Genomic DNA, 25,352 nt, shown 5'->3' on the forward strand with positions numbered 1-25,352 from the left:
GATGCACGAGTCATGGGGCACTGTTAAGAGCTCAATTCCGGCAAGAAAAGAAAAGAAATAAGAACAACAAGCAATGCTGAAGGGACCGAACAAGCTCGCTTCGAGATAAACATAATACCATTTGAAAATTATGCTAAGGAACAATTTTAGTAAAAATTGTGTTTAAACCAATATCCACACACACTTATCAACCCCCACCCCACCCCACCCCACATAAATAACAGAACCCCCTATCTCCCTTCAAATATCAAATAAGTGCATGTAAATAATACAAAAGAAAACTAAACGCCATGAAAAGAATATGGATTAAATCTGGATGACACTATTATAATTTAAAGAAAGAAAGAAAGAAGTGTTTTTATTTAACGACGCACTCAACACATTTTATTTACGGTTATATGGCTCATACATATGGTTAAGAACCACACAGATTTTGAGAGGAAACCCGCTGTCGCCACTACATGGGCTACTCTTCCGATTGGCAGCAAGGGATCTTTTATTTGCGCTTCCCACAGGCAGGATAGCACAAACCATGGCCTTTGTTGAACCAGTTATGGATCACTGGTCGGTGCAAGTGGTTTACACCTACCCATTGAGCCTTGCGGAGCACTCACTCAGGGTTTGGAGTCGGTATCTTGATTAAAAATCCCATGCCTCGACTGGGATCCGAACCCAGTACCTACCAGCATGTAGACCGATGGCCTGCCACGACGCCACCGAGGCCGGTTATAATTTAAAGAAGACAAAAAGTTTGTTTTGTTTAACGACACCACTGATGATTAATTAATCATCGGCTATTGCATGTTAAACATTTGGTAATTCTGGCACGTAGTCAGCAAGAGATCTTTTATATGGACTTTTTCACAGACAGGAAAGCACACACCACGGCCTTTGTGCACTGGTTAGAACGAGAGAAAAACCAATCAGTTGAATGTGGTTCGATCCTTCGACGCAAGCACCTCAAACCCAACCGACTGCGTTAAATCCTACCCCATAATTTGAAAAACACCGAGTATATATAATTGTCAAACTGACAGTCACCGGGGGACTGATATTTACGATATCTATCCTGTACGGGCTCAGTGGGAAGTCACCTCCGGGTAGTCAAACGGGTCGATGCGCTGCACCCGGTAACACGATCCGGTAAAGCTGCTCGGTTAAAAGGCCCGAGTGTTGCCGAATGAAGCAGTATTAGACGAGAACTGAGACACAGTTGCCAGACAAATAGGTACGTGTAAAACACTATAAGTACGGTAGGCTAAAGACGTTTGTGGCAATGACAAAGGTTTAGTTCTAATAATAGCTATAGGTTTAATGGAACAAACAAGTTCAAGGCATATATGTGTGTGTGTGTGTGTGTGTGTGTGTGTGTGTGTGTGTATATATATATATCGTTTTTAAAGGTGTCATAAAATATTTTAGATTGTAATTACAATTGTATTTATTTGTTTGAATAGCTTGTGTTGCAGCAGTGCCACGTGTTCTCCCCCCCCCCCTCCTCTCTCTCTCTCTCTCTCTCTCTCTCTCTCTCTCTCTCTCTCTCTCTCTCTCTCTCTCTCTCTCTCTCTTTTACCGAAGACATTTTCTTAATCGCAGGGGTTGTAATCTTCAAAGTAACACCACGTCTTCGTTCTTTGACTGTAGCCCAGTGGTAAAGCGCTCGCTTGATGCGCGGTCGGTTAGGGAATGATCCCCATCAGTGGGCTCATTGGGCTATTTCTCGCTCCAGTCAGTGCACCACGACTGGTACATTAAAGGCCGTGGCATGTGCTATCCTGTCTATGGGATGGTGCATATAAAAGATCCCTTGCTGCTAATCGAAAAGAGTAGCCCATGAAGTGGCGCCAGCGGCTTTTCTCCCTCAATATCTATATGGTCCTTAAAGGCGCTCAATCACGGATTTAGTGGGCCTTATTTCTCTAAATATGGATTATAAATGGAAATTACATTCATTTGGAATACCAAACCTAGTTACCGTATGATCCAAAACATTTTAACTGAACTACGATCGAGGGAATTCCATGACACGCTTCATTTTTAAAAGTTAGAACTCTTCATGTTTATAAGTTTAAAAAATTACGGCAAAACAGACTCGAAGTGATGAGGTTATATATACGACAACCGTATAATGTATTTTTGGATTTTATATAAACGACCGCCGTGTATAGAGACTTGGCAAATGAGGACCAGCTATATACATGGCAAATAATAAAAAATATATTATTAATTTCATAACGAAAATAATTGCGAATACGCTGAAATAAAATAATAAACATTCAGAATATGAACTCACCATTTATTATTATTATTATTATTATTATTATTAAATTATTTTGACTGGTTCGCAAAGTGGTCATTCGGTTTAATGTATAGCGTAAAAAAAAACCCAGTGGACTGTCGCATGTTTGGTCGTCCAAAGGTTGGCTTAATTATTACCAATCTGGCGTGATTCTACAAGTAAGGTTTTGATTGGTCGAATGAAAGGTCAACTGGACATGAGCTCCAACGGGCTGCTGTTAGATCCACATGTAATAGTGGAGCTAATTTTAATTAGATTGAATTATTACTTAACCTAGTTCCAGTTCTACGTGCAGGGACAAGTTCATCCTACATACTGCACGCACGTTAATCTTGCATTCTTATAGCCAAAACTCCCTCAGATAAAACACCGCCCCCTCCACCCCAAAAAGGTAGTAGTAGGCTGCTAATAATAATAATAATAATAATAATAATAATAGTGTATTATTATTGATATTAATTTTTTAAATTACTGTACTGTACTGTACGAGCAATATTACGCTATTCATATGTCTATGGAAAACGTACACAAAAGGGTCCGCTAAATTCATGTACTCCCCCTCCCCCGCCCCTGTTCAGAAAATACTCTGTTCGTACAGTACTTAGTATATATTCCTCCTGTTTGAGATGGTTCGGTAATATGGATTAATCAAATACTTATTTACCGCCTATATACATGTTTGCTGTGAATATAGCCAGCCCTCGTTAGCGGAGGCTATATACACGGTCTTCGTATATATAATCACATCGTATATAAACATCGTCTAGTTAAGCGTATTCTTTAAAAATTTAACAATTCCTATTCCAAGTCAGCTGTTATGGCATATTTTGCATAATAATTAATTTGACAAGGTGGAAAATGAAGGTGTTTGTGATCCAGAGTTTTTCGCGTACGACTAACGATAAATTTATCTATAGATGCAAAGGCCTAACTAGTCGGGATTGTCGACGTTTAACATGCTTCTGTTACTAAAATAAATTAATGTATAAGCTTATTATCATTCAGTACATGCTTTTTTTTTAGTTTTTTTATAACTTATTTTCATTGTTGTTGTTTTTCTATTTACCTTACGTCGCATAGGACGGTCAAGCGTTCTCGTTACACGAGCTTGGTAAATCGTTTTGACACTGCGGTTATTCGGGGAATGCCCGTCACGTGACTCGTGACGTCACACTGGTGTTTGCCCGGATTAAACGAAAATGCCCGAATCTGGATAACATCGGGTTTTTAAAAATTGTATTAGCATTGCTGCCAAACAGCTATATACGGTTGCAAAAGAATCACTACGCATTTGTACATGAATTACAGCTATAGACCAGTAAAACTATGCTGAATATGGCCGAACCTAGAACGAATTGCTACAGAAGGTTTTTTTGTTTTACACAGTTCCATAGATCCCCCTCTACATCATATTAAAAGTTACCCCAAAGTTATCCCCCCCCCCCCCCCAAGGGCCTTAATTTGCATAAATTCAAGATGGCCGCCATGTCAGAATTCAATGTACAGCAAACTATTTTATGTGTGGTTTTAGGGCCTATAAATGTATGAACAACAGATAGGAATGTTATGCCAATCTATCAGTAAGAAGTGACTTTAGATGGACGTGGTACAGTCCATGCAATGGGCATCATAATGACAATGACCCCTGGTATGCCAAAAAGACAAGGTGCTATTCCGCGACTAACCCAGATCTCAAAAACAGGCAGACTGGAGGATGCCAAAATTGCAATTCACTACTATAGAGACCTTAAAGGGAAGAGCCTTCCATTGGTATTCAAGAAATTGCCCCTGGTCGAAGTGGCCAACAAACACCATGGAAAACTGGACACTTTGTGGAAAGTACCATGGTCCATTCGACCACGGTCCCCAGGCTGGAGTGGAATGATGCAGGCGTTGCGCAAGGGGGACCATCCAGGGAAGGCTAGTGTTCACTTCCTTCCTATGTTGGATCTTGACCCAACTGATATGACATGCATTTATTCTATACTCCACTTCGTTGCTACTGAAAGCAAGCGTCAAGGCACAGTTCCAGTGGTCACATTCGACCAGCCTCTCTGGTGGAAATCTAGAACAATCATTCTGAATGAAGATGCAGCCAACATTCTCAAGCCAATCATACTGATACTTGGGGTTTTTCACACCACAATGAGTTACATTGGCAGTATCGGTCACATAATGCAAGGATCGGGCCTGAAGGAAACGCTGGAGCTAGTTTATACTGGCAATGCTGTGGAGCACATGTTAGCTGGAAAGGCATACGCATGGGCTGTTAGAGGACACTTCCTGGTGGACGCTGCTTTAAATGCGATCCTCTTAACACGATGCTATGATGTACCAGTTTTTTCAGGAGAGGAAGACGTCCCAGATACCTCAGATGACCTTCGGGAGGCCCTGAAATGCTGTGATGCTTTCCTGGCAGAGGAGATGACTAACGAAGTGGTTTGCCAGCAGGATGTATTTGACCGGATAAAGGAGAAAATGGAAGCAGAGAAAGAATGTTTGTCCGAGTTCCCAACAGGAAGACTCTGGATCCAGTACATGGGGATGGTTAAGTTGTTGAAGACGTTTCTGAGATCTCAAAGGACGGGTGACTTTCATTTGTACCTGAGGTGTCTCCAGGACATGCATCCCTATCTTGCCACATCTGGACATAACTTCTACGTGAAATCAGTGCAGATCCATCTTCAGGATATGCTGGAATTGAAAGAAACAAGCCCTGATGTCTACAACAAGTTCAGTTCTGGTCTTTTTGTCATTCGGCGCAGTGACCGCTTCTGGGCTGGGTTGCCAAGTGATCTGGTCATCGAACAGGCTCTTATGCCGACAATCAAATCCACAGGGGGTTTGACAAGAGGCCGGGGTATGGACGAGAAGCAGCGGACACGCTGGCTTCTTGCAATGCCCGCCTGTGCTGACATCAATGAATCAATGCAGGAACTTACAGGTGCAAGATACAGTACTAGTGATCAGCATAAGGACCTTTTTGTTGCGCGGAAAGAACGCGATCATAAAGATCTTCCAGTACCTCAATGACTATAACCCATTCGTGTCAGAAGAAGGAGCATTACACAGCGTAGCCACTGGCGTGACTGTTGGACAAAATGGAGGGACAAAACGCATTTGATTTTGTCTTCAGAAGGAAAGACCAAACAGAAAGAATGGGACTGAAACAGCTGGTTGTGGATGGCGAAAACCTAAAAGTTGACCCTCAGCTTCTCTTTCAGAGGCTGCTAGTTCTAACTAATAACAGTGAGTATAGCATGGACGATCTATTGAAATATGAACTTTCTGCGCAACCAACAGCATTGTTTGATAAACACAGTCTTCTCCGCCCTGCAAACAAGCCACAACTGGCTGATGCGCTACCGTCCACTCCATCAAATGAAGGCCAGCAAACAAGTGACAGCAAACCAGTGTACAATGTCCTCGATGGAGGTTCTCTTTTACAGAGATTTCCCTGGAAAAGGGGTGAAACATTTGACTCCATAGCTTCTACGTACGTCAAGTATGTGAAAAGGTTTTCAAATCCAATTGTCGTTTTCGATGGATATGAAACGGACATCGCCACAAAATATGTTACTCATCTCAGGCGATCAAAGGGTGCAGTTGGACCAAAGGTGTTCTTTACTGGCAGCATGGCGCTAAAGTCGAAAAAGGAACACTTTTTGGCAAACGACGAAAATAAGCAGAAATTCATCAATCAATTTCCTGTCTGAAAAATCCAAACCCAGGGTATCAAAACCTTGCACTCCAAAGGTGATGCTGATCTTTTGATTGCATTAACTGGGGTGAAGTGCGCAAACAATGGTGCTACACATGTTATTGGAGAAGACACCGACCTTCTGGTGTTACTTTGTCACCATGCTGAAGAGGACATGGATGATTTGATATTTCGATCGGACAAAGCAGTGAAACCAGATAAAAACACTAAAATTAGAGAGTGGCAGATCAATGCTTTGCAAACTTCTCTAGGTGAAAAGCTTTGCTACCTGTTACCCATCATCCATGCCATTGGGGGTTGTGACACAACTTCCAGATTGTACGGGATTGGCAAGGAACTACCACTTAAAAAGGCAATGTCAAACTCTTCATTTGCAAAGCGACTGGAGCAAATGTTGGATTGTTCCACTCGTGAGGAGCTGAAAAACTCTGGGGAGAAGGTCCTCGTGGAATTATACGGAGGCAAGAAGACAGAGTCCTTAGATTCACTACGGATAAGGAAGTTCAAGGACAAAGTAGTGAGGTGCGCTACCAGCGTAGAAATACAAAATCTTACACCCTCACTGGATGCCGGACAGTACCATATCTATCGAGCCTTTTACCAGGCTAAATGTTGGATGTCAAAGGATGAGGAATGTACATTGAGGGCAGTAGATTGGGGATGGCAGAATCTGCAGGGCAAACTTCTACCTAGAACAATGGACTGTCAGCCTGCCCCTGACTATATTCTTAAGTTGATAAGGTGCCAGTGCAAAGGGGACTGCTCCACAAACAGATGTAGCTGTAGAAAGCAAGGCCTGAAATGCACAAATGCCTGTAGTGAATGTCGTGGTGATGACTGTTCTAATAGCACAGCTATAATTGACGTGACTGAGGATGACACGGACTTGTACCTAGGGGCTGAGCCAAGTAGTGCAGCTGATTTATTGGACTAAGTAGGAAGTATTTGGTCCCAAAGAGTCTTCTAGGGCTAAAGAAACAGCAATCAAAACCAAATTCTATAGAGAATTACAATAACAAGGTACAAAATATATATTTTCAGTAAAATCAGGGACTACGTCATGTCATGACGTAATACTACGTCATAGTTACGTCATATCATGACGGAAGTAGCCTTATTTGATAGATTGATATCACATTCCTATCTGTTGTTCATACATTTATGGGCCCTAAAACTAACCATAATTTTTTTTGCTGTACATTGAATTCTGACGTGGCGGCCATCTTGAATTTATGCAAATTAGGGCCCTTAGGCGGGATAACTTTTGATATGATGATCAGTGGGGTCCAATGAACCAGTCAAAGCAAAAAAACCTTCTGTAGCAATTTGTTCTAGGTATTTTACAACTTTACTGGACTACTAATTTTGCGGGTAGAATGATGGAAGTACATGGTTAAAAGGCCTCAGGTTTTCACATTTTGATGATTTGCTCCAACACTATGGGGGCAATACGATTATGTCCTTTGACACTATTTGATAATAATGTGAAAAAAGTGCAATTTTATTCATTTTGTTTTTCAGACATGAAAATGTGGAATGTATGTGGATTACTTCTGATTGTAGCCTGCATTGTTTGTCAAGGTACGATGAAGTAATAATTATATATAATTATGATCTTGTAAACCGAATTGATTGCTAGCTTCCTCGAATATTCGAATTAGAATGTGGATTTTGTAAAGGTAATTTCTGATTGTAGCTTCCATAGTTTGTCAAGGTACGATGAAGTAATAATGCACGGTCGGTCTGGACCCATTGGGCTATTTCTCGCTCTAGCCAGTGCACCACGACTGGTATATCAAAGGCCGTGGTATGTGCTATCTTGTCTGTGGGATGGTGCATATAAAAGATCCCTTGCTACTAATTGAAACATGTAGCAGGCTTCATTTCCTTTCTAAGACTATATATTAAAATTACCAAATGTTTTACATGCAATGGCCGATAAATCAATGTGTTCTAGTGGTGTCGTTAAATAAAATATACTCCTGTTCACAATGAATATGATAAATCACTGGCCTATGAAGCTACAGCACACCAAAGTACATTACAGTCAATTTTTTTTGTTCTTCTCCATAGCAATCATCTCCAGAAACACCCAGTTGTACGAATCGGTTCAGTAAGTGCGAATCCCGCCAGTAGGTAGTAATTTAGCAAATAACATCTCATCTATGTCAAAGTTCGAAGTGCACATGTCAGTAGGTAGGCGTTTAGTAAATAGCATCTCGTCTGAGTCACCTGTCAGTAAGTAGGCGTTTAGTAAATAGCACCTCGTCTGAGTCACCTGTCAGTAGATAGTAGTTTAGTAAATAGCATCTCATCTAGGTCAAAGTTCGAAGTGCACATGTCAGTAGGTAGGAGTTTAGTAAATTGCATCTTGTCTGAGTCGCCTGTCAGTGGGTAGACGTTTAATAAATATCAACTCGTCTGAGTTAAAATTTCGAAATGCACATGTCTGTGGGTAGAAGTTTAGCAAATAGCATCTCATTTAGGTCAACATTCGAATTGCACCCATTAGTAGATGAATGAATGAACGGAAAATACATCGGCTATTGGGTGTCAAACTATGGTAAGTGAAAAACTAAAGTGATGAGCAACATCAATATGAAAATTCAAGATTTAAATAAAAACACAATGTAAAGAACTGTACCAAAAAAACAAACAAATATCACAGATAGTTAAAATTAAAATTTAGAATAAAAGTCAGTATCACGTAGAAACTGTAAAATAAGTTCTGGATGGAATTGAAAGGATTCCATCACAGATCGTTGTCCAAATATATCTTTTCTAGTTTCCTTGAGCTGAGTACACTCCACCAACATGTGGCGTACTGTCAGAAGACACTGCATTGCAGTACTCCGTTAGTAGATAGCAGTTTAGCAAATAGCATCTCATCTGAGTCATATGTTAGTAGGTAGTAGTCTAGCAAATCCTGGATCCATTTTACTTTATTTCTTTACTTTACTTTTCTTCTTTACTTTATTACATCGTATTCTTATTGACCAGGCTCGCTCTCGGCAAGACTCGACACACGAGTTATTGGAGGATCGGATGCTGACACTGCAGACTATCCGTACATGTGTTCGTTAATGTATTCCGGAAGTCACACGTGCGGCTGCGTGATCATATCAGCCAGTACAATCCTGAAAACGGCGCAGTGTGTCGATGGTAGAAAGTGAGTTTTTAAAAATGTATCCACAAGACATCCATTAATCTTGCTTTGGAACCAAAAACGTAGCTTGGATTTCGAAATGTGTGCATGATACTCAGTATCAACACGCTAAGAAGGTCCATACTGAAGGAAATTCCTCCTCATCGGCTCACCAGCTCCAAGTTCAGCCAGCTAACGTTTGTAAACTATTTGATTCTTCGATTCGTGTTGCACGTCACATCCGCTGACCTTCACCCTAGCATGCCTAGCAACCAGAGAACTGGATGAAAACAAATGTCTTATTTACACTGAATCGCATATAAGTATTAGACCTCTTGTCCATTGAGAAGCACATCACTTCTATTTTCGATTCTGTTAGTACTCTCGTTATACTATAACTACACCTGAACATATGTTGGGAAATAAAAATAATATATTGTTAATTTGACTTAATGTTGCCGTATAAACATACGCATATTGTTGTAGAGTCGTTAGTCCCGAGTGGCTGTCTGCTGCCAATTGAAACATCGAAAGCGTTGCTATAAGCCTCCCCCTCCCCCCACACACACACTTAAAAAAAAAGAAAAAAAAGATAATCAAATAATAATAACAGGTATTCACGGGCGTAGGAAGGTGCCAAAATGTGTGGAGATGGGCACACACACACACACATTCATCGTGGCCTAGTACTGAATGTGATATATGTATATCTTACAATATAGTACGAAAATCATGACAAATCGCAAGTCACTAGAAGCGTACAACCAGTTAAAGGGGAGGGAAGGGGGAAAATGTATATAAAAATGTAAAAATATAACTTTTGCACCTTCACCGTCCCCCCCCCCCCCACACACACACTCACTAGAGTAAGGAAACCCCCAATAGAGATTATGCCCCCTACACAGACACACTCCATATATCGTTCCCACGGGCATGCACTGCTACATTACTAAACCCACAATTCCAATCTGATTAAAATTAGCTCTATTGGTCTCACCAGTAGATCTAACAGCATTGCGTGGAACCCCATGTCCAGCTGACATTTCATTTATAAATAACAATTTAAATATTGACCAATTACACTTCGCCTTTCATAGCGTTATTCGGGAGCATACAAATTCTAAAATTATCGGGCGAGACTATTTATGCAATAGGCGAACTTATTGGTCTATTTCAACATTGAAAAAACAGAGGGAAAAGTGCAGTAATAAACTATGGATTGTATACTAGTATAAACAGATTTTGTGGCTATATCATCACGTTTTTTTCTCTTTTTTTCTTTTCGTCTTGATAATGATGATGTTGATGATAACTAGTTTAACCACTAGGGTTAATAATAGCAAAATAATAATAGCAACTGTGTATGTGGTAATTATTTTTATGCCTGGCATCCAGTCTCTAAGCCTGACTCTAAATACTATAATAGAAATCTCTCTCTATCACACACACACACACACACACACACACACGCACTCTCTCAAACACACACACACAGACACACACACAGACACACACACACACAGACACAGACACACACAGACAGACAGACAGACAGACAGACAGACGTGTGTGTGCATAATATATATATATACATATATACATATATATATATATATATATATATATATATATATATACACACATTGTATATAATAACTCATTCATCTATATAATACAATAGCTGTTATACTTCCATATAATAAAATAGTTGTTTTATCATTGCTATTAATTTTACAATAAAATAAAAATAATATATTTTTTAAATCGTGGCGAAAAATTTCTAAAACATAAACCCGTTCTTTTAACTTTTTAAATTTGTATAACAGTCATTTTATTTTGTTTAAACAGTTCTCATTTTATGTTAGTCTGGGCTGACTTGGGCAGTCCGATCGTGTGCCAGGGTGTGGTTGCAGGTTTAGCTTCGTTCTGGGAATTGCAGAAGAAATCAACAATAACTCAATTATAAAGATCATAACTGACTGTGAAAATGATGTCGAAATAAACAATACAAACAGGGTAAGGCGATTAGCATTAGTAAATGAACAGTCCATCATAAAAGGAAAGCAGTACACAACAAAAGAAAGTCCATTTCTTATCAGGAATAATCACGAAAGGAACAAAATGGCATTAAAGGAAAAGGAAGATAGAGAATTTAGAAAAGTAGCTGCTAAAATTCCAGAACATTTGAGTACTCTGTTTCTCAATTCAATCAAGGGGAAGACAACTTCAATAAAAACAGAACTGGCCAAATTGTTAATAGAATATGCAGATGTCTTTTCTAAAAACGAAAATGATCTGGGTAGAACAAATCTCTGTCAACATGTCATAAATACTGGAAATGTAAAACCAATCAAACAATCTTTTCGCAGAACACCTCTTGCTTTTGCAGAAGAGGAGGAAAAAGCTATTCAGAAACTTAAGAACCAAGGAGTAATAAGAGAAAGTAGTTCTCCCTGGAGTTCACCAATTGTACTTGTAAGAAAGAAAGATGGCAGTGTACGAACGTGCATAGACTACAGACGACTTAATGAAGTTCGATGACCACCAGACGACAAAACGACAAAAGACAGACGACAGAGAGAAGACTGACGGGAAAATACGTAAACAAAGACCAGAGGCAACACATTACGAGACAAGAGACTGGAAAAACGAGCGACGACCTTACAACAGACGATGGAACCATTCAAGATAAATATTAACAATTTGTAGACTTACTGATAAATTTTATTTGTGTTCAATATTTAGGGGAAAAGTTATAAAAAGGCAGCGTTTAACGCTGGCCGTCAGTCTGGCCTTACATTAGGTGGGCTGGGACCCATTTTGTTTATTTTCTAAAATTGTGGGTTTTTAAATAAAGAGTTGGGATTAGATAGCCATTCTCACTAATAAGTAGCATCAATAAACAAGGTAATTATATTTGGCAATAATAATTAATTAGAAATTTTATTATTTAGATATAGGTTAGCCTTCAATCATAAATTGAGAGCACAGAAGTGCTATGGTATTTACTGTAAAAAGTTAACATTGAGATAAAGTGTTTTGGACATAAGTGATATTATTGTGAGATAGGAATATGTAGTCAATTGAGTTAGAATGCTGAAATAGAGGTTCAAGTGTAGTTTAATATATTGCTGAAGTAGTGAAAAGTGAGATAGTTCACTCGGTGTATATGAGAAGATAGAATAGAAGTAGTGAAGAGTGAGAAGTACTGAAATAGAAGTTCAAGTGTAGTTTAATATTGCTGAAGTAGTGAAAAGTGAGATAGTTCACTCGGTGTATATGGGAAGATAGAATAGAAGTAGTGAAGAGTGAGCAGTACTGAAATAGAAGTTCAAGTGTAGTTTAATGTTGCTGAAGTAGTGGAAAGTGAGGTAGTTCACACTGTGTATAAGAGAAGATAGTGCAGAAGTAGTGAAGAGAAGTGAAATATAGCTGAAGCAGTTGGAGGTGATGTAGTGCCACCCTATTGAGTTTATAGTGTTTAAGTGGTAGTTGAGGGTAATGTAGTGCCACCCTGTGTAGTTTATACTGTTTAAGTAGTAGTTGAGGGTGATGTAGTGCCACCCTGTGTAGTTATTATAGTATTGAAGTGACGGAGAGTGATGTAGTGCCACTCTGAGTAGAGAAATATAGTACTGAAGTAGTGAGAGATATAATTAGAGATAGTCTAGTGAACTGTAGTATTAAACATAAAGCAATATATTAAACTAACACATCTGAAGTTAGAGCGTAAGTAAACAGGAATTTAGTTATAATGGAAATAGTTGTGTAGCTGCACAATGTAGTTTAATGATAAAATAGGTAACCTGAATACTACTTGCCTTAATGAATACATATAGCTGAGTCAATGTTTGTTTTTAGTAACATTTAATGACATATTGGTCAATGTGTATGACCCGAAAGTGCTTGTTGATAGCAAATACTGATTTATATACAAATAATATAGTGAAGTGCAAGAAGCATTGAGACTGTTGGAAAACTATTTACCCTTGTTGTTACATAATAAATTATTGAACTTTTACACATTTGTTGTCATCTTTACCTTCTATAGTTATTTGGGAGTTTATTACCAGCCATTCACAAAACATTCAAACGCTCGGTCGTTACAATATATATGCATGCATGTATGTATGTATGTATGTATGTATGTGATGTATGTATGTGATGTGTGTGTATGTGTATACTGTGTGTATTTGTATGTGTATGTCTGCGCATTAGCCCGAGTACTCTGACTGTAAGAGATCTAGACGGACATTTGGAAGGTGTGTAGACGTGTATATCTGTGTGTGTGTGTGTATATATATATATATATATATATATATATATATATATATATATATATAGAGAGAGAGAGAGAGAGAGAGAGAGAGAGAGAGAGAGAGAGAGAGAGAGAGACAGACACACACACACACACACACACACACACACACATGTACATGTATGTGTGTCTTGGTGTCTGCATGTGTGTATGTCTGTGATCTAGCTATTTTTAGACGGTATTTCCCTGTTTAAACATCACAGACTTTAACTTCTCTCTACTATAACCTTACCTAAATGTGTGTTGCATGTTTGTAGATTAACTAAACTCAATGTCCATTTTCACAGGCTAAAACTAGAGTATGCGCCTTTAACATGAATTTAACATTGGTGGATCCAGAGGGGAGTCAGAGAGATCCCGTGACCCTCCCCACCCGTTTGAATTGCCCGTTTTAATGACGTCTTTAAATGCATCATCAGCAATATACAACACTCAATTCCCCACAAACGCACCCTAAAATCATCTTTATTTTAAAATTTTCCAGGAAGCATGCCCTCGAACCCCCTACAAATCTCGCTCTCTTAGGGAGCTAGGTTCAATTGCCTTTGACAAACTCAAATTGCCGGGGTTTTTTTTATATAATTTTGTGACCTCGTTTTACCTTTTACAAAATCCTGGATCCGCCCCTGATATTTTCTCTATTGTGCACATTTCCATATTCAGCAGACAGTCTGTCGCGGAGACTGGAACCAAGAATCATCGGTAGTTCCGACGACGACATCGCGGATTTCCCCTACATGTGTTCCTTGCGCTACTCCGGAACTCACTCATGTGGCTGTGCCGTTGTCTCCGCCAACAAGATCCTCACCACAGCCCAATGTGTTGATGGCAGAACGTGAGTTGTTCGACGTGTTGATGGCAGAACGTGAGTTGTTCGACGTGTTGATGGCAGAACGTGAGTTGTTCGACGTGTTGATAGCAGAACGTGAGTTGTTCGTCGTGTTTATAGAACGTGAGTCGTTCGTCGTGTTGATGGCAGAACGTGAGTCGTTCATCGTGTTGATAGCAGAACGTGAGCTATTTGTCGTGTTGATGGCAGAACGTGAGTTGTTCGTCGTGTTGATAGCAGAACGTGAGCTATTTGTCGTGTTGATGGCAGAACGTGAGTTGTTCGTCGTGTTGATGGCAGAACGTGAGTTGTACGCCTTGTTGATGGCAGAATGTGAGTTGTTTGTCGTGTTGATGGAAGAACGTGAGTTGTTTGTCGTGTTGATGGCATAACGTAAGTTGCTCGTCGTGTTGACGGCAGAACGTGAGTTGTTAGTCGTGTTGATGGCAGAACGTGAGTTGCTCGTCGTGTTGATGGCAGAACGTGAGTTGTTCATCGTGTTGATAACAGAACGTGAGCTATTTGTCGTGTTGATGGCAGAACGTGAGTTGCTCGTCGTGTTTTATAGAACGTGAGTTGTTCGTCGTGTTGATGGCACAACGTGAGTTACTCGTCGTGTTGATGGCACAACGTAAGTTTTCTCGTCGTGTTGATAGAACGTGAGTCGCTCGTGTTGATAGAACGTGAGACATTCATCTTGTTGATGGCAGAACGTGAGTTGCTCATCGTCATGGCAGAACGTGAGTTACTCATCTTGTTGATGGCTGAATGTGAGTCGCTCGTCGTGTTGATAAAACGTGAGTTACTCATCTTTTTTATGGTAGAATGTGCGTTATACTTTGTATTGATGAAAGAAGGTGAGTTACTATGTCGACGAAGGTGAATTCATGGAAGGGGGCGTGTGTTACTGACTATGTTAGTGAAGGATAGTAGAACGTGTATTATTATCTATGTTGTTGGAAGGAAGTGAGTTACTCTCTATGTCGATGAAGGTGGGGTGATCGAAGGAGGTGAGTTACTCACTATATCAATGAAGGTGAGGTGTTGCAAGGAGGTGAGTTACTCATTATGTCGATGAAGGTGAGGTGATGGAAGGGGGGGGGGGGTATTGACTATGTTAGTGAAAGGATAGCAGAACGTATATTATTATATGTGTTGCAGGAAGGAGGTGAGTTACTCACTATGTCGACGAACAGGTGAGTTACGGACTGTTGATAAAAGAAGACGAACTACTGACTTTGTTAATGGAAGGATAAGAAATATTCTCTGTTAATGGGAGGAGATGAGATACTGACTGTGCTGGTGGAAAGAGGTGATAGACTGGGATGAGTTATATTAACTGTATTGATAGAAGGGAATTAGTTATATTGACTGTATTGATAGAAGGGGTGGGTTATATTGACTGTTGATAGAAGGGGTGAGTTATATTGACTGTATTGATAGAAGGGGGTGAGTTATACTGACTGTATTGATAGAAGGGGGTGAGTTATATTGACTGTATTGATAGAAGGGGATGAGTTATATTGACTGTATTGTTAGAAGGGGGTGAGTTATATTGAATGTTGATAGAAGGGGATGAGTTATATTGACTGTATTGATAGAAGGGGTGAGTTATATTGACTGCTGATGGAAGGGAATGAGTAATATTGACTGTATTGATAGAAGGGGTGAGTTATTTTGACTGTTGATAGAAAGGGGTGAGTTATGTTGACTGTATTGATAGAAGGGGGTGAGTTATATTGACTGTTGATAGAAGGGGATGAATTATATTGACTGTATTGATAGAAGGGGATGAGTTATATTGACTGTTGATAGAAGGAGATGAGTTATATTGACGGTATTGATAGAAGGGGATAGGTTATATTGACTGCTGATTGAAGGGGATGAGTTATATTAACTGCTGATAGAAGGAAATGAGTTATATTGACTGTATTGGTAGAAGGGGATGAGTTATATTGACTGTTGATAGAAGGGGATGAGTTGTACTGACTGTTGATAGAAGGGGATGAGTTATATTGACTGTAATGGTAGAAAGGGATGAGTTATAGTGACTGTATTGATAGAAGGGGATGAGTTATATTGACTGTTGATAGAAGGGGATGAGTTATATTGACTGTTGATAGAAGGGGATGAGTTATATTGACTGTTGATAGAAGGGGATGAGTTATATTGACTGTTGATAGAAGGGGATGAGTTATATTGACTGTTGATAGAAGGGGATGAGTTATATTGACTGTTGATAGAAGGGGAAGAGATATATTGACTGTATTGATAGAAGGGGATGAGTTATATTGACTGTATTGATAGAAGGGGGTGAGTTATATTGACTGTTTATAGAAGGGGGTGAGTTATATTGACTGTTGATAGAAGGAGGTGAGTCATATTGACTGTATTGATAGAAGGGGGTGAGTTATATGGGATGAGTTATATTGACTGTATTGATAGAAGGAGATGAGTTATATTGACTGTATTGATAGAAGGGGATGAGTTATATTGACTGTTGATAGAAGGGGGTAAGTCATATTGACTGTATTGATAGAAGGGGATGAGTTGTACTGACTGTTGATAGAAGGGGATGAGTTACGTTGACTGTTGATAGAAGGGGATGAGTTACATTGACTGTTGATAGAAGGGGATGTGTTATATTGACTGTATTGGTAGAAGGGGGTGAGTTATATTGACTGTTGATAGAAGGGGATGAGTTATATTGACTGTTGATAGAAGGGGATGAGTTATATTGACTGTATTGGTAGAAAGGGATAAGTGATATTGACTGTATTGATAGAAAGGGATGAGTGATATTGACTGTATTTATAGAAGGGATGAGTTATATTGACTGTATTGGTAGAAGGGGATGAGTTATATTGACTATATTGATAGAAGGGGATGAGTTATATTGACTGTTGATAGAAGGAGCTGAGTCATATTGACTGTATTGATAGAAGGGGGTGAGTTATATTGACTGCTGATAGAAGGGGATGAGTTATATTGACTTGATAGAAGGGGATGAGTTATATTGACTGTATTGATAGAAGGAGATGAGTTATATTGACTGTTGATAGAAGGGGATGAGTTATATTGACTGTTGATAGAAGGGGATGAGATATATTGACTGTATTGGTAGAAGGGGATGAGTTATATTGACTATATTGATAGAAGGGGATGAGTTATATTGACTGTATTGATAGAAGGGGGTGAGTTATATTGACTGTTGATAGAAGGGGTGAGTTATATTGACTGTTGATAGAAGGAGCTGAGTCATATTGACTGTATTGATAGAAGGGGGTGAGTTATATTGACTGCTGATAGAAGGGGATGAGTTATATTGACTTGATAGAAGGGGATGAGTTATATTGACTGTATTGATAGAAGGAGATGAGTTATATTGACTGTATTGATAGAAGGGGATGAGTTGTATTGACTGTTGATAGAAGGGGGTGAGTCATATTGACTGTATTGATAGAAGGGGGTGAGTTATATTGACTTGATAGAATGGGATTAGTTATATTGACTTGATAGAAGGGGATGAGTTATATTGACTGTATTGATAGAAGGAGATGAGTTATATTGACTGTATTGATAGAAGGGGATGAGTTGTATTGACTGTTGATAGAAGGGGGTGAGTCATATTGACTGTATTGATAGAAGGGGGTGAGTTATATTGACTTATTAGAATGGGATGAGTTATATTGACTGTATTGTTAGAAGGGGATGAGTTATATTGACTGTATTGATAGAAAGGGATGAGTTATACTGACTGCTGATAGAAGGGGATGAGTTACATTGAATGTTGATAGAAGGGGATGTGTTATATTGACTGTATTGGTAGAAGGGGTTGAGTTACATTGACTGTTGATAGAAGGGGATGAGTTATATTGACTGTTGATAGAAGGCGATGAGTTATATTGACTGTATTAGTAGAAGGGGATGAGTTATATTGACTGTATTGATAGAAAGGGATGAGTGATATTGACTGTATTTATAGAAGGGATGAGTTATATTGACTGTATTGGTAGAAGGGGATGAGTTATATTGACTGTTGATAGAAGGGGATGAGTTATATTGACTGTTGATAGAAGGGGATGAGTTATATTGACTGTATTGGTAGAAGGGGATGAGTTATATTGACTGTATTGATAGAAGGGGACGAGTTATATTGACTGTTGATAGAAGGGGATGAGTTATATTGGCTGCTGGTAGAAGGGGATGAGTTATATTGACTGTATTGATAAAAGGGGTGAGTTATATTGACTGTATTGATAGAAGGGTGAGTTATATTGACTGTATTGATAGAGGGGGTGAGTTATATTGACTGTTGATAAAAAGGGTGAGCTACATTGACTGTTGATAGAAGGGGTGAGTTATATTGACAGTTGATAGAAGGGGGTGAGTTATATTGGCTGTTGATAGAAGGGAGTGAATTATATGGACTGTTGATAGAAGGGGATGAGTTATATTGACTGTATTGATAGAAGGGGGTGAGTTATATTTACTCTTGGTAGAAGGGGATGAGTTATATTAACTGTATTGATAGAAGGGGATGAGTTATATTGACTGTTGGTTGAAGGGGGATGAGTTATATTGACTGTTGATAGAAGGGGGTGAGTTATATTGACTGTTGATAGAAGGGGATGAGTTATATTGACTATTGATAGAAGAGGGTGAGTTATATTGACTGTTCACTAAAGGGGGTGATTTATATGGATTGTTGATATAAAGAGATCTGTGTGTTACTGTGTTGATGGAAGGAGGTGATATCCACCGTGTTGATGAAAGGTGAGTTATTCATTTTGCTGATGAGAATGATGACAGATACGTTACTGTGTTGATGGAAGCAGGGAAGTCATTCACGGAGTGTGTGACAAGGTGAGTTAAATCCTCGCATGATTACGTCATCGTCCAAAAGTAAAGCGTGTTCTATGTACGACTAACGATATTTTTTTTCACAGTATAAGCCAGTTGTCTGTCCTTGCTGGTCAAACCGACAGAACGAGCGGCGTTGCTGTTCCCTTGCAAGATGTCCACTTGGTTAGTTGAAGTAACAGATTCTAGGTTTTAAACACTACGACGTATTTTTCACTAGTTTTTTTATCACTGAAATAAAACATAACTTATATTTTATTGTTTAGATGATCCATTTCCACCCATCCCCGTTGGTGGGCCAATTGGGTTATTTCTCGTTCCAGCCAGTGCATCATGACTGGTATATCAAAGGCCGTGGTATGTGTTATCCTGTCTGTGGTATGATGGATATAAAATATCCTTTGCTGCTAATCGAAAAGAGTAGCCCATGATGTGACGACAGCGGGTTTCCTATCTCAATATCTGTGTGGTCCTTAACCTTATATCCGACGCCATATAACCGTAAATAAAATGTGTTGAGTGCGACGTTAAATAAAACAGTTCCTTCCTTCTTACCACTTCCTACCACAAAATGTGGGTTTTTTTTCTTTAACCACACGTACGTGTGCAAAGTAGCGGTAACAGAGACAAGTTCTAGTTTTAAGGGTATACATTTCAACTTCACAGGTTCTGTTCACTCTGTTGTAACTTTACCCACGTGTTAAAATTTGTAGATTAACTAAACTTAGTGTCAATTTTTACGGGCGTGCGACTTGAAAAGGTTTGTAAACATTCAGAAATATTATTTAAAAAAATCATTCTTAGATTATCGTTGATAAATCTGATATAATATTATTGTAAACATGTAATTCGACCAACTCATGGACATGTTTATGACTCATCATACTTCCTTTTTTATTATAATAGTTTTTAAAACATGTACCAACAGAGTGACCCAAGAAGGCAGTCAGACATATATAATATATACACAGCTACAAAGACATACACGCAGTCAGACGGACACACGGACACACGAACAAACAAGCATGCAGACAGCGAACCAAACTTCTGTTTATTGTTCGTTTTTCCCCGCTTTAGCACGTAGGATTTATGATGGGAACTCAAACATCGAGAAATGATATAGCCATTGGGACACTTCAGACACCTCTTGATATGTCCAATCCGCTGATAAGTGCAGTAACCTTAGCAACAGGTCCAGAAGACTTCGCGGACAAATCGTGCACCTTTACTGGTTGGGGTAGCACCAACTGTAAGTGTGATGTAATAGTTATCGATGACATCAGCCACTTTTGATTGAAATATATTTTATTGCTTTAAAAACAAATACAAGTGGATTAGCTACAAGTTATACAACTAAGGTCCAAAACAGACCGAAGCTGGATCTGGGTCTGGATCTGGGATGGCGAGTATGGTACCAGACAAAAATGAAAGACAATGTATCAAATGTGACAAAACGCACCCCGTCTGTGCTGGCGCAAACTACAGATCTGGAAACAGACGACATAGAACCATGCGCTATATTTTCACACCGCCTGACTGGCAGATATAGCCTGTGTGAGCCACATTTCAATTGTTTTTCGTAATAAACAACAGGGACAATATATATTAATAAAAGTAGGATTCTAATAATTATTGTTGCTGTTTATAGAAGAAAATATATCTAAAGATATGAATCTTTTATATGCACTTTCCCACAGACAGGGACGCACATACCACAGCCTTTAACCAGTTATGGTTGGAACTAGAAAAGTTGAATGGATCCACCAAGGTGGTTCGATCCTGCGACACAAGCACCTCAGGCGAGCACTCAAACGACTGAGCTAAATCCCGTCCTATTTTGTAGAAAACCTGCTGCCTGATTATCGAACACATACAGAACTTTATTGCTTTTGTTCTGTTTCCTTCATTCCTTCATCTTTCAAAGCTATTTATGTATGCTCATTTAAATTGCATAAATATATTACTGTCGTGACATGCATGTATTATGGAGAAGGCCTGTGTTTTCAATATTATTATTATATTAAGGGACATTCCTGAGTTTGCTGCAATTTTTTTTAGATGTTATCGACTAACAGAGACTTTTTAACGATTGTAATTACATATCAAATATATTTTTCTGCATAAAATATTAGTGGCTGTATATTAAACGTGTTTCTGATCGTTCTGATATTTGTACTACGTTAAATTTCATTTTATTTCCTAAAATTATTTGAAGACAAAATCCAGTTTTGGCTTCTTACAAATATTAAGACGACCAGAAACACATTGAATATACAGACACTAATATTTTAAACAAGAAAATGTAAGTTTAATCGTAGAAATATTTTATTGGTCGGAAACATATTACAATGCCGCAAACTCAGGAATGTCCCTTTAATCACAACAAAATGTTAAAAAATATCTGTTTTGCGTTTTCATTGTGTGTCAGTATATATATATATATATATATATATATATATATATATATATATATATATATATATATATATATATATATGAACCCCATCTAAGCCGGACATCCAAGGACCAAGCATAATGTCTGGTTTTCAGAAAGGGCCGGGTTTAGGGTTTGCATTGATTACATTTGTGGTACTAGGTCATTTGTTTTTCGCTAGTCCTTTTCGTACTCGTTTTTTTTTTTTTGTTTTGTTTTTGTTTTTATTTGGGTTTTTGTGTTTTTTGGGAGGGTTGTGGGGTGGGTTTTTTGAAGGACCTTTAATCACATTCGTAAATTAATAAAGACACCTAACTCAGAATAGTGTATCTCAACTAAATTTACAAGAACAAATAAACAATAGCATGCAGATACTTATTTCAGTATTTGGCGTCCCTAGGCGATTGACAGTCGCCCCCCCCCCCCCCCCCCCATACTCTACTCACAAACTATGGTCGTAATATACATCCAGTTAGCTAGGCTAGTCAAGCATGCTGTACAATACAGTGGATGTGCACCACAGTAGTCCTCAGATAAGCCTACACCGAATAAAGATTCCCCCATCTATAAGGAAGGAAATGTTTTATTTAACGACGCACTCCACACATTTTATTTACGGTTATATGGCGTCAGACATATGGTTACGGACCACACAGATATTGAGAGTGGCACTTTGAGCACGTTTTTTTTTTTTAACGTGAACGCCGTTGGCATGTTACAGATTGGTACGAGACAGGCCGCTGTGGCACGAACGTTGAACGTGTCACAATCGGTGATAAGCAGATTATGGGCACGATACCGTCAGACACATAATGTGGACGGCAGACGTCGCTCAGGGCGACCAAGGACGATAACAGCTCAACAGGATCGTTTTATCCGTACGTCAGCCTTAAGAAACCAGCACTCAGTCCTGACCTTTCCCCTACTGAACATGTCTGGGACATGCTTGGTAGACGCTTACGTCAACGTCAACAGCCGCCGACCACTCGCCATGAGCTTGGCGTTGCTCTGCAGGATGAGTGGAATAACCTGAACCAAGCCGACCTTGGATTATTGATAAGGAGTATGCCATGTCGAATTCGTGCCTGTCTCACAATACTGACCGCATTTTCACTTCATGGTAAATTTGGTGTTTGACAGTAGATGTGCTTTTGCCTTCATCACGTGAAATCCCTGGTCCTCTGAAATCTACCGAACATTGTAATGCATCATCGGATGATACCTTATCATGTATACATGGTTTATCGCATTAAAACTTTCCTATTGATGACTCATTCTTATGGGATATCCCTTACATTTGTTTAATAATATATATATATATATATATATATATATATATATATATATATATATATATATATATATATATATATATATATATATATATATATATATATCGGTATATATATATGTGTGTGTGTGTGTGTGCGCGCGCGTGTGCGCGTATGTGGTCGTGCGTGCATATGTATGTATATACGTGCGTTCCATTGTGTCCTCTTATAAAAAAAATACAGGCACTGAACCGTCCGCTGTACAGGGAAGTTCAGAAGTTCTCGAATATTAAATGACGAAATCTAAGACGGCGTAGCCGACATCTGACTCGTTTTCCCCAGGGGTTGTGATCCCCATAAAGGTGTTAAAACCATTGATACACGAGCTAGATAACACATTTAGTGCACGCGGTTCGTCACACTTCAAAGTTCCCATCCAGAGTCGGCGGTGGAGTAGTCCATGGCAACAGCTCCCTTCGGTACTTCCTACTTTAAGCAACATATCGTTCATTCCTTAGAAGCGGTTGTCTTTTTTGGAGTTGGTCTTTTTAATAGTGTAAGGTAACACTATACTTTAAAACATGCATTTGAAAGTGTGTGTGTGTGTGTGTGTGTGTGGGTGGGTGGGGGGGGGGGGGGGTCACTGTTAGTGCTATGTCCCAGTGGAAGGAAATGCATATATATATATGGTAGGGGTTAGGGTTCGAGGGAAGCTCATCCAAGAACATCGTTCCCTCCCTTGAATCCGCCACTGTTTGATCTCCTCAAAATATTGTTAAACACAAGTTGCATGATGAAGACATGAAAACGAGATTTAAAGAAGCAAGACATGTGTACACTTAAAATAACACGGTTTTGTGGATTTGACATCCAGTTGCGATAATTAATAAATCAATGTGATCTAGTGGTGTCGTTAAACAAAACAAACTTCTTTTTCGACATGATCAAAATATAAATTTGAACTGTCCTACTTTAGGGACGGTCCATAAATATCGATATGCTTCACAATCCGAACAATGTTTGGAAGGGGGGGAGGGGGTAAAAGCCATGTTCGGATTGCTTTTCAGGTAAAACATCGGTCCATCGAAGGTCAATGTTTCGTACACATTATATCAATGTTTTTATGTTAGGATTGGGGGGGGGGGGGGGGGGGAGGGGATCAAACCCAATCCTAACGTTGTTAGGATTATGAAAACCATTGACATTTATGGACCGTCCCTTAATAAAATCAATTACGTCGCTTAAATTTTAAACAAAATTAAAGCGGCTATATGTGTAAATATCTTTGAAATAAATACCATGTTGAGTTAATAAATAGAGAATAATACATGAGTGGCCGTCAGATACCATTTATCTTACAACGAGTTGTTTTGAAAGGTATCTAACGAGCGAAAGCGAGTTTGATACTTTTTTAAACAACGAGTTGTGAGATAAATAGTATCTAACGGACACGAATGTATTATTCTATTTCATACATATCATCAAAAACCAGGTTTTAAGCAAATTGTTTTCGACTAAAGGTTATTTACAGCTGTTGTACTTGTAGCGAACTTACGCGTCACAGACAGATGATTGTCATGTTAACTATACGTCATAGTGTAATCTATTTTCATTGGCTGCATGGCACTGGTGACCTGGTCATCACCTAGGAGCAGCCAGTCGTATGTCTTGTAATTGTTAACACACGTACGTGTGTCAACAACCCATGTGTTATAAAAAAAATAATGCATGCAATTTCCTGCCTTCTACAAGTAAAATTCATCTCTGCCCTAAGATTTACTACCAATAACTTTTTTTATTCAGAATTATTGGGGGGGGGGGGGGGGCTAGAGCTCCCAAGCCCCGCTGTTCCGCCATGCCCGATTCTGCTACAGTAGTCCCCATCAGGCAAGAGCTACCATTATTTCACAATATTAAGATCAGGCCTGGTGCTTATAAAACATTTAGAGTCTAGACTCGACACTAATAAGAGTCTGAGACACTAGTGTCATGTCAACGCCGTACAAATTGTATGCGTGTGACGTCATTAGAGAGTGTGTTTGGGCTATTTCTCGTTCCAGCCAATGATCCACAACTGGTGTAACAAATGGAAATCTTTTACTTAACGACGCACTCAACACATTTTATTTACGGTTATATGGCGTCGGACATACAAAAAACAAGGGGCGGATCTAGATTTATTAGGGGATGGGGGAGGGGAGTGGAAGGCTTTCAATCGGTTGATTTATTTACGAAATGCTTAACAGAATTCTGAGACATTTATTAGGCCTATAACATTGGTTAAATTAAAGTTTTAAAGGGAACATTCCTGAGTTTTCTGCATTGTAACATGTTTCCGACCAATAAAATATTTCTACGATTAAACTTACATATCAAATATATTTTCTTGTTTAAAATATTAGTGTCTGTATATTCAATGTGTTTCTGGTCGTCTTAATATTTGTAAGAAGCCAAAACTGGATTTTGTCTTCA

The 25,352-nt window shown here is 39.0% G+C and overlaps 1 protein-coding gene across 1 annotated transcript; it reads left to right on the forward strand.

Moving 5' to 3' along the window:
* Window positions 1-1,208: 1,208 nt before the first annotated feature.
* LOC121378235 (chymotrypsin-1-like) lies at window positions 1,209-9,562 on the forward strand. Its single transcript, XM_041506314.1, has 3 exons — window positions 1,209-1,228; window positions 7,542-7,601; window positions 9,021-9,562. The coding sequence occupies exons 2-3, from the start codon at window positions 7,544-7,546 to the stop codon at window positions 9,191-9,193; spliced, it is 231 nt and encodes a 76-aa protein (XP_041362248.1). The 5' UTR covers window positions 1,209-1,228; window positions 7,542-7,543; the 3' UTR covers window positions 9,194-9,562.
* Window positions 9,563-25,352: the final 15,790 nt, after the last annotated feature.

Source organism: Gigantopelta aegis, chromosome 8, assembly GCF_016097555.1.
Source record: "Gigantopelta aegis isolate Gae_Host chromosome 8, Gae_host_genome, whole genome shotgun sequence".
NCBI lineage: Eukaryota > Metazoa > Mollusca > Gastropoda > Neomphalida > Peltospiridae > Gigantopelta > Gigantopelta aegis.

What these genes read in the sequence shown, in the direction of transcription:
- LOC121378235 (XM_041506314.1), top strand. Translation starts at nt 7,544, where the DNA reads ATGAAAATGTGGAATGTATGTGGATTACTTCTGATTGTAGCCTGCATT. An exon ending in AGCCTGCATTGTTTGTCAAG is followed by an intron (nt 7,602 to 9,020) that starts GTACGATGAAGT and finishes CTTATTGACCAG; the next exon opens with GCTCGCTCTCGGCAAGACTC.